The sequence below is a fragment of the Hippopotamus amphibius genome, chromosome 7 (genome assembly GCF_030028045.1).
Source record: "Hippopotamus amphibius kiboko isolate mHipAmp2 chromosome 7, mHipAmp2.hap2, whole genome shotgun sequence".
Taxonomy (NCBI): domain Eukaryota; kingdom Metazoa; phylum Chordata; class Mammalia; order Artiodactyla; family Hippopotamidae; genus Hippopotamus; species Hippopotamus amphibius.
In genome coordinates this window covers 614,503-629,892 of record NC_080192.1, presented here as the reverse complement: position 1 = coordinate 629,892, position 15,390 = coordinate 614,503, and the positions used below count along the sequence as shown (strand labels likewise).

General features: G+C 52.4%; 1 protein-coding gene across 2 annotated transcripts in view; it reads left to right on the top strand.

Annotated features, from left to right (window-relative positions):
- Positions 1-1,914: 1,914 nt before the first annotated feature.
- The window catches only part of MOV10L1 (Mov10 like RISC complex RNA helicase 1), a 52,730-nt gene continuing 39,254 nt past the window's right edge, over positions 1,915-15,390 (top strand). For both annotated transcript variants that reach the window (XM_057742052.1, XM_057742051.1), the window contains exons 1-7: positions 1,915-2,011; positions 3,950-4,134; positions 8,756-8,918; positions 11,016-11,128; positions 11,582-11,769; positions 14,720-14,863; positions 15,127-15,365. In XM_057742052.1, coding sequence (XP_057598035.1) covers positions 1,915-2,011; positions 3,950-4,134; positions 8,756-8,918; positions 11,016-11,128; positions 11,582-11,769; positions 14,720-14,863; positions 15,127-15,365 — 1,129 coding nt within the window. The remainder of the gene's footprint in view (positions 2,012-3,949; positions 4,135-8,755; positions 8,919-11,015; positions 11,129-11,581; positions 11,770-14,719; positions 14,864-15,126; positions 15,366-15,390) is intronic.

Genomic DNA, 15,390 nt, shown 5'->3' with positions numbered 1-15,390 from the left:
ATGGGGAAGCACGCACGCACGTCACCCTGACTCTGGTGCCCGCAGGAAGCCCGGCCCGGCTCCCAGCCCCCCGTGTTGCATGCTCTTGGCCTTGGATGTCTCTCCCCACCTACCCAATAAATCCCCGGGGCCTTTCCCGCTTCCTTGTGTATTCCTAGCCATGAGCCCAAGAGGCGGAATTAGCAGTGCTTCCTACTGTTTAAGGAACGAGCATCTCCGCACCTCTCAGGGAGCGGCTGTAATTACGCTGGGTGCCTGTGCAGAGGCGAGGCCCAGGCTGCCCATCAGACTGAGCGATCTGATCCCGCAAAATAAAAACATGCTAGTCAAGGCTACGCTGGACCCCAGCCAACAACAGCAGGACACCTGTGGTATCCAATGGCACATGGAACATTTGTGAAAAGAGATGAGGAAGCCTCAGTAAATTTTTAAAAAAATTAACTCATCCAAGTTTAATGGTCTGACCATGACTAAATTCAATTAGAAATCATTAACAGAAAACTATCTGGAAAACCCTCACATATTTAGAAGCTAAACAATACATCGCTAAAATAATCCCATGGGTCGAAGAAGAAATCACAAAGGAAATTAGAAACTGAAGGAAAATGAAAATACAACACGGCAAATTTTGTACAGTGCCGCAGAATCGGAACGTGTAGTTTTAAATGCTTATATTAAAAGTGAAGAAAGTGCCAAAATCCATTACCTAATTTTCCACCTTAAAGAGTCAGAAAAGCACAAAGCAGACTAGAAGGAGGAGGCGGGCAGGGGGGAGAAGGCAGGAAAGGACGACCGGAGAAGAGACAACGAAACCAAGGGGGGTTTTCTGCAGAGACGAGGCTGACGAACCCGCAGCTAGGCTGTTGGCAGACGCCCGCTGCCCACGGCAGGCACGAGAGGCCGTCCGCCACGACGGGTCGCAGACAAGACGGGGGTGGCCAGGAAACAGCCATTTCACACCTTGGACGCACTGGACCTTTAAGGGATGACCCGACTGACGTCGCTCCACGTGGGCGACCTACGTAGCCCCTTCCCTCCCGCAAGCGCTGCGCAGGCCGGAGCGGGAGGGCCACGTGCGCCCCGCAGCCCGCACCACGGCGCGGTCGGCCGGGGGCTGCTCCACGCCTCGGCGCGCGGTCTCTCCCCGGCTCGCGCGCCAGGACGCCGCCCTCGACCGCCCGGCACCAAGCCGAGTCCAGCCACGAGGAGAAGAAGACCCGCGGCCAAGCTGGGCTTCCCCAGGGAAGCGGGCGCGCCGGGGCAGGCGAACAGTCCGTCAGCATGAGGCACTCTCGTCAACGAGCTGACGCGGAAAAGCGCCGCGATCCTGTCCACCGCTGCCGAAAAAGAGGCTGGGGCAATCCCACACCAAGCCCTGTGGGAGAAACGGGAACGCAGGGAGCGGAAGCTCCTCGGCGCCACGAACACCACCTGCCAGAGCTGCGCCTCAGGGCGCTGCGCGCCCCCCAAGCCCAGGCAGGGCCGCCCGCCCGCGCCAGGCCCCGCCCACCCGCCCGCGCCAGGCCCCGCCCACCCGCCCGCGCCAGGCCCCGCCCACCCGCCCGCGCCAGGCCCCGCCCACCCGCCCGCGCCAGGCCCCACCCACCCGCCCGCGCCAGGCCCCACCCGCCCGCGCCAGGCCCCACCCGCCCAGGCTGCCGTCGCTGCGCCCTAACGGTCCTCAACAGCCAACCCCGCACCGCGCTCAGTCTGGGCGCGCGCCGCTCTGCCATCGTCCGCGGGGTGCGGGCGCAGGCGCGGGCGCAGGCGCGGGCGCTGCAACCCTATTGGCCAAGCTCAAGGGCGCGCGGGCGCAGGCGCGGGTGCCGCGACCCCATTGGCTGAGGGCTTTGGCAGCGGCGCGCCGCGTGCGGGTGCCTCAGGCCGGCGGCGGCCGAGGCGAGCGAGCGGGCCATGCTGCGCCTCGGGGCCAAGCTGGTGGCCTTCTTTTGGAGGAAGGCCGAAGGACCCGGGGAGGAGGCCGGGCCGCCGGGACCCGAGCTCGCGGAAGGTGCCTCGCGGGGGCGGGGGGTGGCGGTCTGCGCCGCCTCGAGGCCGCCCGGCTGGACGGTGGGCCGTGGAAGGTGGACGGGCAGGGGCGGGGAAGGGGGCGGCCGGGGACCTGGTGGCCGCCGCTGAGGCCCCCGAAGCCTGGCCTCTGCGCCCGGGGGCGGGGGGTGGGGGCCCCGGGAGCCGGGCCGCGGGGCCTGAGTGCGGCGAGGCCGCGGGCAGCATGTGCGGGCCTGAGGCGCGTCTTTTCCGTGAGCATCTCTTCCCAGCGTGACGGCGGCGGGCCTTTTCACCACCTGGTAGCATTTTAGGGCTTTGGGGGCCTGTGCCCCTTGATTTCTTTCTTTCTTTCTTTCTGTGTTTATACGTTTACTTATTTTATGTATGCATTGGCTGTGTTGGGTCTTCGTTGCTGCGCATGGGCTCTCTCTGGTTGCGGCGAGCGGGCCCACGTTTAACTGTGGTGCAGGCTCCGCGTTGTGGCGGCCTCTCTTGCTGCGGTCGCGGGCTCTAGGGCGCAGGCTCAGTCGTTGTGGCGCCCGGGCTTCGCTGCTCCGCGACGTGTGGTATTCTTCCCGACCAGAGCTCGAACCCGTGTCCCCTGCATTGGCACGCGGATCTGTCACCACTGCGCCCCCAGGGAAGCCCCCCGCATTCCCACTCGCTGTCTTCACGCGCGGGAGCACCTTGCCACCACGTCTCTGCACGGCTTCCCGTTCTCTCTGTGTCTGTGTCCCTTGCAGCTGTGTGCTTCCCGTCGATGGCTCTGAAACGTACAAGCCGGCTGTCTTAACTGCCCTTTTAGAGCCTCGTGGGATCGTGCTCCTCTTTTCTTGAAACCGTTTTCGAACCTGTCTTCCTGAAGTCCAAGCTGTACTTGTGATTTGGGCACGTCGCCCCTCGCTGCACCCGGAATTACACAGTTGCTTTTCCCCAAGGTTCCTGGCATCCCCTCCAATCCCTCTTTCTGTCTGAGACTTGAACGGAGGGTAGTGATTCTCTAGTTGCTTTCTCTGACCTCTAAAAAGACGGAATTTTCCACAAGAGAAGCCAGAACACCAGCCATAGAGTGCCGTGTGGAGGCAGCATGCTAAGAGCCGTCTGTACCCAGAGTTGTTCGTGCCTCTGTAGCTGACTTTGCCACCTGGAGCAGGTCGCCTCGTCCATGAAGATCTTGTCTGTGGCATGAGGCCCTTCCACAAGAGTAGGAGTTCCAGCCAGGCGTCAGTGGGCTCCCATGGCAGGGCCGTGCCCTGGGCACTCAGGTGTCTTCTGTGCCTGAGGAGGAGCAGACAGGGTGCAGTGGGGACTGGGAGCAGGGGTTCAGGCCAGGGTCTCTGAGTGGATGAGGACAGGCCCTGCTCTACGCCAGACTTGCCCCCTAGGCCTAGAATCTCTTTCAGCCCCTGATTGGGCGAAATGATGCAGGTCTTCTGACTCTGCTCTGGTGGTGGTGAGAACAGTGATGGTCACACACACAGCAGCCCCTGCCCCGGTGCTGCGGTAACGTACCAGCCGTTTATGCCGCCCCCAACCTGTGCCACCACTCAGAGGCCTATGCATTGCACCTTTCTGTCACGTAATAACCCTCACACAGCTTTCTTGGACAGAGACCATAACTGTCCCCATTTTACAGGTGAGGACAGGCTTGGGGTGGTTAAAGACCGAGCCCAGGGTTCCACAAATGGCTGGGGAAGAGCTAGGCGTCAGACGCAGGGAGCCTCTCCCCACTGAGCCCACCGCCTGTGCCTCTCGGAGGAAACTGGGCCGTCTGCCTCCAAAACCCTACTTTCTGAACACCCCACGCTCCAGGGAGGGTCTCAGCCCGCAGGGCTGCTAGCCCCACGGGTACTCTGTACCCCACCCTTCTCTGGGAGGGCTTAACGGTCGTGTGTGCTTGCTTTGTGGTCAGGGTAACCTTTCTGTTTACCTGTCTCAGGTGACACCCAGTTGAAAACTGTCCGGGGTGTGGTGACAAGGTACTGCAGCGATTATGGCATGATTGATGATTTGATCTACTTCTCCAATGAGGTCGTGAGTAGCAAAGTGCTTCTAAACGTCGGACAGGAAGTTATTGCGGTTGTGGAAGAAAATAAGGTGTCGAATGGACTGAAAGCAATCCGGGTAAGGCCTGGGTTCATGAGGAAGCTTCACACCACTGTCCTGTTGACTTACCACTTTTGTCTACTCTCGTAGTTTTTTAAAAAAGTATTGTTAAAAATGAGAACTGTTTGGACCTTTTGTTATCCAGTTAGCAAAGATAATTAATGAACTCTACGGTTCAGCAACTGTTTCTTTAAAAAAAAATAGTGTTTTTGTACTCTGATTTCCTGGCAGTAAAACTGTTAGAGAGCACGCATGTTTAACATCTTACTGCTTGGGTGGTCGTCATAAGTTGCCCTTCAGTAGCACAGCACTGATTGTACTCAGGAGCAGGGCGAGAGACCTGTCTGTGTTGGCAAGGATCTGGATGTGATCAGTTTTGGAAATCTGTGCCAATCACTTTGAAAAGTAACCTTATAATTTTCATTTGCACTTAAGCCTTTAAGTAGATTAAATTTTCACATTTTTTCCTTTGAGTTATTTTAGTGTCCTTCATCATTTTTTTGTCGGGTTCAACTTTTCATTTTTTATTTATTTTATTTATTTATTTTATTTATTTATTTATTTATTTATTTATTGGCTGCATTGGGTCTTTGTTGCTGTATGTGGGCTTTCTCTAGTTGCAGCGAGTGGGGGCTACTCTTCATTGTGGTGTGCAGGCCTCTCGCTGCGGAGCATGGGCTCTAGGTGCAGAGGCTTCAATAGCTGTGGCACGCGGGCTCAGTAGTTGTGGCTCGGCTCGCGGGCTCTAGAGCACAGGCTCAGTAGTTGTGGTGCACAGGCTTAGCCACTCTGTGGCATGTGGGTTCTTCCCAGACCAGGGATCAAACCCGTGTCCCCTGCATTCACAGGCAGACTCTCAACCACTGCGCCACCAGAGAAGCCCCAGGTTCAACTTTATAAAATTAAACTTTCTATATTATGAAAATTAGGCCTTTTTAAGCAAAATTATCATAGGAAAGTGTTGCAGATCTTTCCCCCAGGATCATCTTTTGACTTGTTTTGTAAAGTCTCATTTTACGTTGTTAATGTGTCTGTCTTTTCCATGCGGCTCTTGGGCTCTGTACGAATCCTTAGAGAGGCTTTTTCCACTCTTTGTTTCAGACATGCACTTAGGTTTTCCTCTGAAAATTGTTTATTGATGTTTAGATGTTTAATTTATCTGAAATTTGTTGACTGTACAGACTCGAAGAAGGAACCAGATGTTTCTTTCCTGGTAGCTCGCCAGTCATCTGCTGAGTGGGAAGGTCCCTTTCTCACACACCAGCACCCTGTCTGCCTGTGGCCCTGTCTGGACCCTGTTGGTCCTGAGGCCTGCATGTGGGCCCCGTGGTACAGCGGCGCCTGTGGTGGCAGGCTGGCTTCCCTCTCCCTCTTCTCTGTGGATGGAGCTCTCCGGGCTCCCCCCATCCTGGGTGAACATTAATGTCATCCTGCTGTTTCTCCTCCTTGGCTCGGACTCACCTGGACCCGCACTGAGTGTGTGGGTCTGTTTAGGTCAAGTGACCTGTGGATCATAGCAAGTCTTCTCAAGCTACAAATTATGTCTGTCCACTTATTTAAACTTTCCTTTGTGTTCTCTTTGTTCACTTAGGTTCTGCAGATTCCTTGTGAAGTTTATTTTTGAGAATCATTATGTTTTTGTTCCATTATCAATATAATTTTACTTTGTATTTGCAAATTAATCTTTTTCTTCTCTTATAGGATATCTGTTGATTTTTTGTTGTGTAATTTGGTATCTGGCAAACTTACTGAGCTCACCTACTTTTTAAAATGGTCAAAACACAATTACATTGTAGTCAATGCCATTTACCAGCCATGTGTGGCTATTTAAATTTAAATTTATTAAAATTAGATAAAATTTAGAATTAATTCCTCAGTTTCACGAACCACATTTCAAGTGCTGAACGTAGCTGGTGGCACCAAATTGGACGGCATGTATGTGAACCGTCTCTGTGGTGGCTGAAGGCCCGTGGGTTGCTCTGGCCAGGAACGTGCCGCCAGCAAGGAGCCGTGCTTCTGCCTTGCTCTCCACCTGCACTTGGACTGCTCAGGCCTAGTGCTTTCCTGGTTTGTTTTTGGCTCTTTGGGAAGATGCCTGAGTCACTTGATTTACCAGCGTTAGATAGCATCAACTGACACCCATTGTGAGAGTTGTGGAACTGGCTCCTTTGCACTACTCTCGGGATTTGCTTGCTCATTTTTTATTTAGGTTTTTTTTTTTATTGTGGTAAAATATGCATAACATAAAATTAATTTTTAACCATTAAAAATTTTTAATGCCATTCATTGGCACTAAGTACACTCATGTTGTGCACCCATACCACTATTTTCTCAACTTTTCATCATTCCAAATATACCCACGAAATAATAATCCACTATACTACTTTCCGTCTCTATGAATTTGGTTATCCTGGGTACCTCGTGTAAGTGGAATCGTGTAATATTAGTCCTTTTGTGTCTGTCTTATTGGACTTAGCATAATATTTTCGAGGTATACATGTAACATGTATCAGAACTTCATTCCTTTTTGTGGCCAGAGATTCCACAGTATGTATAGACTGCATTTTATTTCTCCATCACCTGTTTATGGACACTTGGGTTGTTAAATCTACCTTTTGGCTGTTGTGGATAATGCTGCTGTGAAAAGTACCTTTTTGAGTCCCTGTTTTCAGTTCTTTGGGGTCTGTACCTTGGAGTAGAATTGCATGGTCATATGGGAATCCAATATTTAACTTTTTAAGGAACTGCAAAAATGGTGTCTGCACCATTTTACATTCCCACCAGCAGCACAAGGGTTCCAGTTTCTCCACATCTCCACCCTAGTGGATGTGAAGTAGTGTTTTATTGTGGTTTTGATTTATATTTCCGTAATAATTAGGGTTGTTGAGTATCTTTTCATGTGCTTATTGGTCATTTATATATCTTCTTTGGAGAAATGTCTTTTCAGTTCCTTTGCTTATATCTTAATCAAGTCGTTTATTTTCTTGTTGAAGAAGTTCTTTACATATTCTGGATATTAATCCCTTATCAAATATGTGAATGTTTTTCACTTTTTCTTAATATCAGTAATATCCTTTGGGGGACTTCCTGGTGGTCCAGTGGTTAAGAATCCACCTTCCAATGCAGGGGACGCAGGTTCCATCCCTGGTTGGGGAACTAAGATCCCATATGCTACAGGGCAGCTAAGCCCACGTGCTGCAATTAGAGCAGCCTGCGTGCAGCAGCGAAGGTCCCATGTGCCACAACTAAGACCTGATGCAGCCAAGAGTTTTATAGTTTTAGCTCCTAAATTTGTCTGACCCATTTTTGAATTAATTTTTGTGTATGGTGTTGAATGAGGGTTTGACTTCATTCTTTTGCATGCTGAGATCCAGTCTTCCCAGCATCATTTTTTGAGAATGCACAACAGGGAAAACCCTTTCCCCATTGAATGGTCTTGGCACCTTTGTTGAAAGTCATTTGACCATATACGTGAGGATTTATTTCTGGGCTCTTTATTCTGTTTCATTGGTGTTTTGTCTGTCTTTACACTCTTTTAATTACTATAGCTTTGTAGTAAGTTTTGAAATAAAAAAATGTGAGTCCTCCAACTTTGCTCTTCCTTTTCAAGATTGATTTGGCTAGTCAGGGTTCCTTGAGATTCCATATGAATTCTAGGATGGGGTTTTCTGTTTCTGCAAAAACCATCATTGGGATTTTGATACAGATTGTGTTGAGTCCGTGGATCACTTTGGGTAGTATTGATGTCTTAATGTTAATCTGTGAACATGAGATGTGTTTTCTTTTATTTGTGTCTTATCTAGCTTCTTTCAGCCACATTTTGTAGTTTCGTGTACAAGTCTTCCATCTGCTTGGTTAAATTTATTCCTAAGTGTTTTATTCTCTTTGATACTATCATAAATGGAATTGTTTTCTCAGTTTCCTTTTTTGGATTGTTCATTGCAAGTGTACAGAAATACAATTGATTTTTGTATGTTGATTTTGTCCCCTGGAACTTTGCTGAATTTGTTTATTGGCTCTAACAGATGTTTAGTAGATTCTTTAGCGTTTTCTGTATGTAAGGTCATGTCATCTGCAAGTAGATAGTTTACTTCCTCTTTTCCAATTTGGAGGTTAAAATATTTTCTTATTGCCTCATTGCTCTGGCTGGGACTTCCAGTATTACGTTGAACAAGAGTGGTGAAAGCAGGCATCCTTGCCTTGTTTCTGACCCCAGGGAAAGCTTTCCGTCTCTAACCACTGAGCGTCATGTGAGCTGTGGGTTTTTCATATGTGGCCTTTATCCTGTTGAGGAAGTTCCAATCTCTTCCTAGTTTGCTGAGTGTTTTTATCGTGAAAAGGTGTTGATTTCTGTCAGATGCTTTTTCTGCCTCAGCTGAGATGATCGTGTATCATTTTTTCCCCTGCTCTACCAGCGTGCTGGATGTGGTGCCTGATTTTCATTTGTTGAGCCACGTTCGCGTTCTGGGGTGAACCCCCCTCTATCGTGGTGTGCAGTGCGTTTACTATGCAGCTGCATTAGGTTGGCCAGTATTTTGTTGAGGATTTTTGCCTCACTGTTCATGAGGGGTCTTGGCCAGTAGTTTGCTTTCCTTGGAGTCCTCAGGATGTCTTAAGTAGCAGTTTGTCTGTTTTGCAGGTGGAAGCCGTCTCAGATAAGTGGGAAGACGACAGCAAGAGTCACGGCAGAGGGCTCTCGGACCCCAGCCCTCGAGTGCTGATCGGCTGCGTGACCTCACTGATGGAGGGCGCTGGCTACATCAACCAGACCACCTACTTCTCCCTGGAGAGCGTGTGTGAAGGTACCCAGCATGGGTTTCTGCTTCACATTTAAAATTAGGTTTTGTGGGTTTTTTTATAAGTGTTCATAATTATATTTGAGATGGTCCAGGGACCGGTTTTCATCTGCCAGCACCCCTGAGGTCCTCAGAGTGTTGCCCTGAAAGCCTCTGCCCAACATCCGGTTCCGTTCCAGGCCTCTGACACCTCACCCCACCCTACCCCACCCTACCCTGAGGCCAGAGCTCTTTACCCCAGATGCCCCCCTGCTGGGCCCCCAGGTCTACCCTGTATGGACCAGCCAGCCTTGCCCTCTGCCTTTTGGTTGGGATTAACCTGTGGGGAGGACCAACAGATCAGTGGGGTGGGGGAATGAGGTTGGGCTCAGTGCCCCCACCTTGTGGCCTGCCTGTGGTGTCGTTCCTCTCCTGTGGCCATAGCCAGGGTGGCCAGATAGTTTCGTGTCCAAGCTGGTACACAGTTAAGAAGTGAAAAGGGGTGTTAAAATTCATTGAAATTAAATCATTTGTGAAATGTTTCTATATTGATTAGCACATTGATTTTATTATATTGGTGGACCTTTAAAGCTACTATTGTTCAAAAAACTGTTTGCAAAACTAAAATTCCTTGTAGAAAAAAGAAAAATGATAGCTGTGTACATTTAAGAATAGGAAAACAATTTAATCTCAGTTACTCAGCCATTATATTCTTGGTGCATAGTAGCATCCTTTCATTTCTTGGCATCCGTGATACCACATCACTGGTGGTGTTCTGAAGAGTGTACATTTTTTCAATACAGTCTTAGTTTCATTTTTTTGTACAGTGGCTTGGGGTCTTTAAAGCTGCATCTTATGGCCAATGACCTTGAAATTGTAGGCACCTTTGAGTGGCATTCCCTGTAGGCTGCTAGACTTTTAAGTGAGGAAATACTAGTAAGTTCAAAGCACATTTTGCTGAACATGAGATATTCAAAAGTCTGGGTTTTTTCTTACTGAAATGTATAACTTTTTCAGCCCAGGTGTTTTCACATTTGGTTTTTGCCTCTGTGAGTACAAATGTGTTCAGATATTTTCATGAACTAAAACCTGTCAAATAAGTCCTCTCTGATTTTTTTTAACCTTACACCAAACTTGGAGTCTGTCAATTTGTAGGCCTTATTAATTTCATTCATCCCATTACTGAGTCTTAGTTCATCAACTGACAGAGCTTGATTGCAAGGCCGCTCACAGAGATGAGGGTGTCGGGTCTAGTCACTCAACTCTGGGTCCCCTCGCCACACAGGGTCTCACTGCTTTGCGCCCTCTGGGCTTCTGTGGGGGTCAGTGTCACCATCTCTTGTTTACAAGCTGCATCTTCAATAACTGCAGTTCACAAAAGGCTTCAAAGCTGAAGGGGTTTTTTCTTTTTTTTTCCTTTTTTTTCTTTTCTTTTTTTCCCCACTGTATTGCACGGCTTGCAGAATCTTAGTTCCCTGACTGGGGATTGAACGCAGGCCCCAGCAGGGAGAGCACAGAGTCCTAACCACTGGACTGCCAGGGAATTCCCCAAAGCTGAAGGTTTTTTGCTTCCACATTTACTGAGTACTTTGATTAAAGATTTCCAACTGATTGTGAACAAAACATAACCAACATTTAGTTTTTACATGCACCCTGCATGCCCCTGTTGGGAGGGGACTCATGCTGTCTGGAAGGAGTTGGCTGAGGAGCGCCACAGGCACCCACACCTCCTGGAGCCTGGCTGGGAGCTGGAGGCCGGCCATTCTGCCCACTTTGTTGCTCTTGTTAATGATGATACTTTGTTACTTTTTTCTTTATAAAAACTTTGGGGAGTGTTTGAAACCAGATGGGGTCCTGAGACTGTGCAGACCAGGTCCCTTGCCCTTGCTTTCTAGGCATTTGCCTTGTAGGCGGGAGGGAAGGTTGGCATATAACTGCCTCTGCTCCATCCAAGTGGGTGAATCTAGGAGAGAATTAGGGTGGGTGAGCGGGTTTCTAACAGGAGCAGAGAACACCTTTCGTAACTGTTTGCACATATCTCAGAAGAGAAAAATAACAGCAGAGTGAATTGTACACTTTGATGTTACATCACCAAGTAACACACCCAGTTTCCCTGCCTTGGAGGTTTCCAGCCCTGCAAGGGGGACTGGGTGGAGGCCGAGTACTGGATCCGGCCGGGCACGTGGAGCAGCGAGGCTGTCTCGGTGAAGCCACTGAGGTACAAGCGCGTGGACCAGGTAGGTGCTGAGCCTCGAGCGGCCTGGGGTCCTGGGTGCTCTGGGAGGTCAGGATAAATGAGGGTCTGTCTCAGCCAGAGAAGACTCTGATCTCTTACTGAGATCACCAGAGCGTGGCCTGCACGCTTGTGTAGTTAAGTTCTGGGTCACGAGGCTACTGGGAGTGTTGAAATGTCTGATGGTGGGTATGCATGGAGTGGCTTGTGGGCTCTGCCCTTGCTTGTAGCAGCGGGTGTGGTCTGGAGAGTTGGGGGGAACAGAGGAGGGCACTGAGTTTGCAGCCAGAGGTGGAGGTGTGCGCTGGGCCCCACTCCCTCGGCCTTGGTTCCGTCCGGGGTGTTGCTCCTCCGAGACCAGGCCTGAGCCTCGCTGGCTGCGGCGGCCCTTCCCCCGGGCGCTGGTTTCCAGTGGCACATGCGTGTGCGTGGCCAGCCTCAGGTGCTCTGCTTGCAGGTCTGCGTGTCCAGCCTCTGCGGGAGGAATGGGGTGATCGACGACTGCATCTTTTTCACGCTGGACTCCGTGAAGCTCCCGGAAGGCTACGTGCCACGGAGGCACGACATGGTCAGCGCGGTGGTGGTGGAGAGCAGCCAGTCGTGCTACGTGTGGAGGGCCCTGTGCATGACCCCGGTGCAGAGGTGGTGAGGAGGGGGCCTGGGGGTACATGTAAGAGTTTAATAAGACTGCCCGGGTCCCGCGCTGGCGGGCTGGAGGAAGAGCTCCCCTGGGGGTGCGGGTCCTGACGGTGGACTGAAGGCTGAGTGGAGAGTTGCCTCTTGGCCCTGAACCCCATGCTGGAGATCTTCATATTTTGGTGCGTTTTGTGTGTTGTGTTCTTTCGCATGTTGGTGTTTTGTAGAACATGTTGAACATGGTTCTTTCTTTTTTTTTCACATTTACTGATTTATTTATTTTGGCTGCGCCAGGTCTTCGTTGCGACCTGTGGACCCTTAGTTGAAGCGTGTGGGCTTCTTAGTTGCATCGTGTGGGATCTAGTTCCCCAGCCAGGGGTCAGACCTGGGCCCCCTGTGTTGGGAGTGCAGAGTCCTACCCCCTGGACCACCAGGGAAGTCCTGGTTGGTTCTTAAACTTACTAGATTTCCTGTCTCTGGTTCTTCCTTCTGTGCCCCTGTGACCTCCCACCTCTGACACGTGCATTTATGCCACAGGTCGAGGCTTCCTGAGCCCCCACCCGCCCCTGCTGCTCTGTCTCTGAGTCACTCGTCTCGGGGGCTCCTTACACAGTTTCTGAGGTCGTTCTGCTTACCGTCCCATCTCCTCAGGGGAGCTGGTTGCGTGCAGGGAGGCGTGTCTGTGATCATTGAGGCGGGGACGGGGAGCTCTGGCTCAGGAGGGGTGACCTGCCCAGCGTGGCCGGGGCAGGGTGTGGGCAGAAGGGGGATGTGGTGAGGAGGTCCTGCTGTGCCCAGACTGTCTGGTGGACACGTCCTCCTGCCCCACCCCCCCGGGACCTGCTCTCCTTTTGGAGAGGGGCTCGGTGGTCCGCGGAGCAGTGACGTGTGGGCGGTGCATCGCCTCCCTCCCACCATGGGGCGGGGGAGCCGCGAGGCTCACGAGTTCTGGCTTCAGCCCGTCTGACACGCCCAGGATTGTGAGGACGTGAGGCCAGGCAGGTGCACGTTTGCTAGACATCTGTGCTGGGGTCGCAGAGGCTGAACTGGGGCCTCCGGCTTCCCGCTGGCTCTGCGACCCCGCTGGCCGTTGGCCTCCTGTGGCAGAAGCTGGAGGCCCTGCCCATGTTCGGTATCGTGGTCACTTGGACCCTCATGCCACCGTAAGGAAACACCCATGTCATTCAAGTGCTTGCTTCCTGACTGTTCTCTCAACACCGCAGTTAACTGGGCTCCTGATGGCTGTGGGCAGGGGTGGATCGTGGAAGGGCAGCCAGGATGGGCCCAAACTCACCATCCAAGAGAAACAGCTGGGGCCACGGGGCCAGTGTGTTCATGGGAAGGACTCTGGGTCCCTGTTGCCCAGCCTGTCTGGTCCTTCCCAGCACTTCCTTCACCTGCACTGTGACTCGCGGTGTCTCCAGAGGACCCACCTCTGCCGAATGGAGCGGATGGGGGCAGGGGTGGGGGCACCAAGGGCGCTGAGCTTCAGGTGAGCCTTCTCAGGCGGCCCAGGTGCAGTGGACTGTGGCCTCTCCGGTGAGGGGGGCTGGTCCCCAGGAAGGTGACAGGTCGAACACGTTCCTGGAACGTCTGCCTCGAGCGGCTGGCTGTCTTCACCGGGCCGCGGAAGCTGTCACACCTTCATTTCCAGACCCTGGCCGTGAGCTGAGCCCAGCTCCTGTGCAGTCCCTCACCACCCACAGTCAGTGCGGGCTGGGGTGCGCGGCAGAGGGGTCGCTGGCCTGCTGAGTGGTCAGGCCCCACGTCCCATCCGCCCAGCAGGTGCCCCACATGCCATCGTCCCTGTGCCTCATCCTGACTGTGGTTTCTTCCGGAGCTGGTCCCGGCTCTGCGGCTTTAGCCTGGAGTGGAGGATGCCACCCTATACTCAGACCCACTGTCCGGCTGCCCATTCGAGGGTCCAAGGGACAGTGAAGTGTCGTGCAAGGCGGGGCCCTGTGCTCCTCCAGGCCAAGCCTGTTGCAGCATCCCACGTGCCCCTTGCAGTCTCTGGGTGGGTTGAGCCCGAAACCCACAGGCAGCTCCTGACCCTCGTCTTGGTTGGTGCTTCTCAGCCCATCCGTGAGCCACCATGGCTGACTGGCTGCAAGGCCAGATGAGGGCTCCCACAGCCACCCCAGGCTGGGCGGGGGCACGGCTGTGTGATCTCGGGGCGGCACTGGCCTGTGATCCAGGAGAGGAAGGCGGGTGCTGGGAGGCTGGAGGGAGCATGTGGCCAGCAGGGAGTTGAGGGGGGCTGGCTGAGAGGGGGTCACTGGTGTGGCCAAGGATGTTGCCGGGTGTGTGGACAGGGAGCAGGCGTGAAGGAGCCCGTTTCCAAGTGGCTCTGCAGACAGGTCGGGGAGGGGAGGGTGGAGCTGAGGGCGAGCGGTGGGCACAGCACCTGGGCTTCACGGCAGCGTCGGGAAGACGGGGGGGAACGAATGGTCCTCTCTCAGGGAAGGGTGGGATCTGCTCATTTTCTAAAGATAAAAATTCTCATTTTCAAGTACTTTGGAGCCACACTTTTTCCAACTGAAAGCTTAGTAGTGAGCAAAGCCCCTCCCAGCAGCGGGGGAGAGTCTGGGGAGGAGCACTGAGCACCCTTCCCTCTGCAGCCTGGGGTCGTGGCGGGGGTGTTGGAGGGTGAGGAGCCCGGCCTCTGGGGGGGAGCGTGCAGCCGGCGGAAGCGGCCCATGTTCTCAGCTCCCAGTGTTCCCACCAGGCCCCTGCTCTTCCCTGGATTCAGCAGGGCTTGTAGTTGCTCCTTCAGAGTGACCTGCTGTCCTGCTCAGAAGCTCGAGGTGTTGTCCTCACGTGGCTGCCTCTCTGGGGCTTGGTCCCTTATCCCCATGCCCTGCGGTTGGCACGGCCTGAGGGGCAGGGAAGGCAGGGCAGGGCCTCAGGACACCCCTGCCCGCTGACCCCGACGCTGTCCCGTGGCCGCTCTATCCAGGGACTCCTCTGCTGTTGAAGAGGCTGCCGATGAGGCCTGTGGAGCTCTTTTACTGAAAAACGAGGGTGACGTTGAAGTCACAAGAATGACAAATTTTGGAACACTGAAAGAAGGAGAAAGCAAAAATATGGTGATCTGGATAGAGTAAGTTTTCTACTCAGATAAAATTACCCTACTGGGTTTTAAACTGCGAGTTAAGAATTTCTGTAGAATCAACTTTACTTTGCCTTTTACTTTTTCTCTTATATATGTCTTTTTATGTTTTCCACCCGGAAATAGCCTTTTTACTTGTACTCGTAAAAGTATTTGCAATTGCCATTTACTAGTTAGACTGAATTTCTCTTTTATGGTAACTATCTTAGCTTTAGAAATCCTGTCTCTGTTCATCGCTAATTTTCCTTTTCCAGGAATAAAGGAGACGTTCCCCAAAACTTAGTCAGCTGCAAGCTGGGTGGCTGGGATAAAGCTAAACAGTTCAGATTCCAGATGCTGGATAAAACCCAGATGTGTCCCGAGGTGTCTCTCGTTTCCGTTCCTGAGAAGAATTCTGCAGATGAAACTATTAACTCGTTAGACAGCTGCAGGACAAACAGAACCTCTCAGACTCTGGAGAGCAGTCTGGTGAACAGCAGAGAAGCCCCTCCAGGTAGATGCTTCAGCTGTTACCGTGG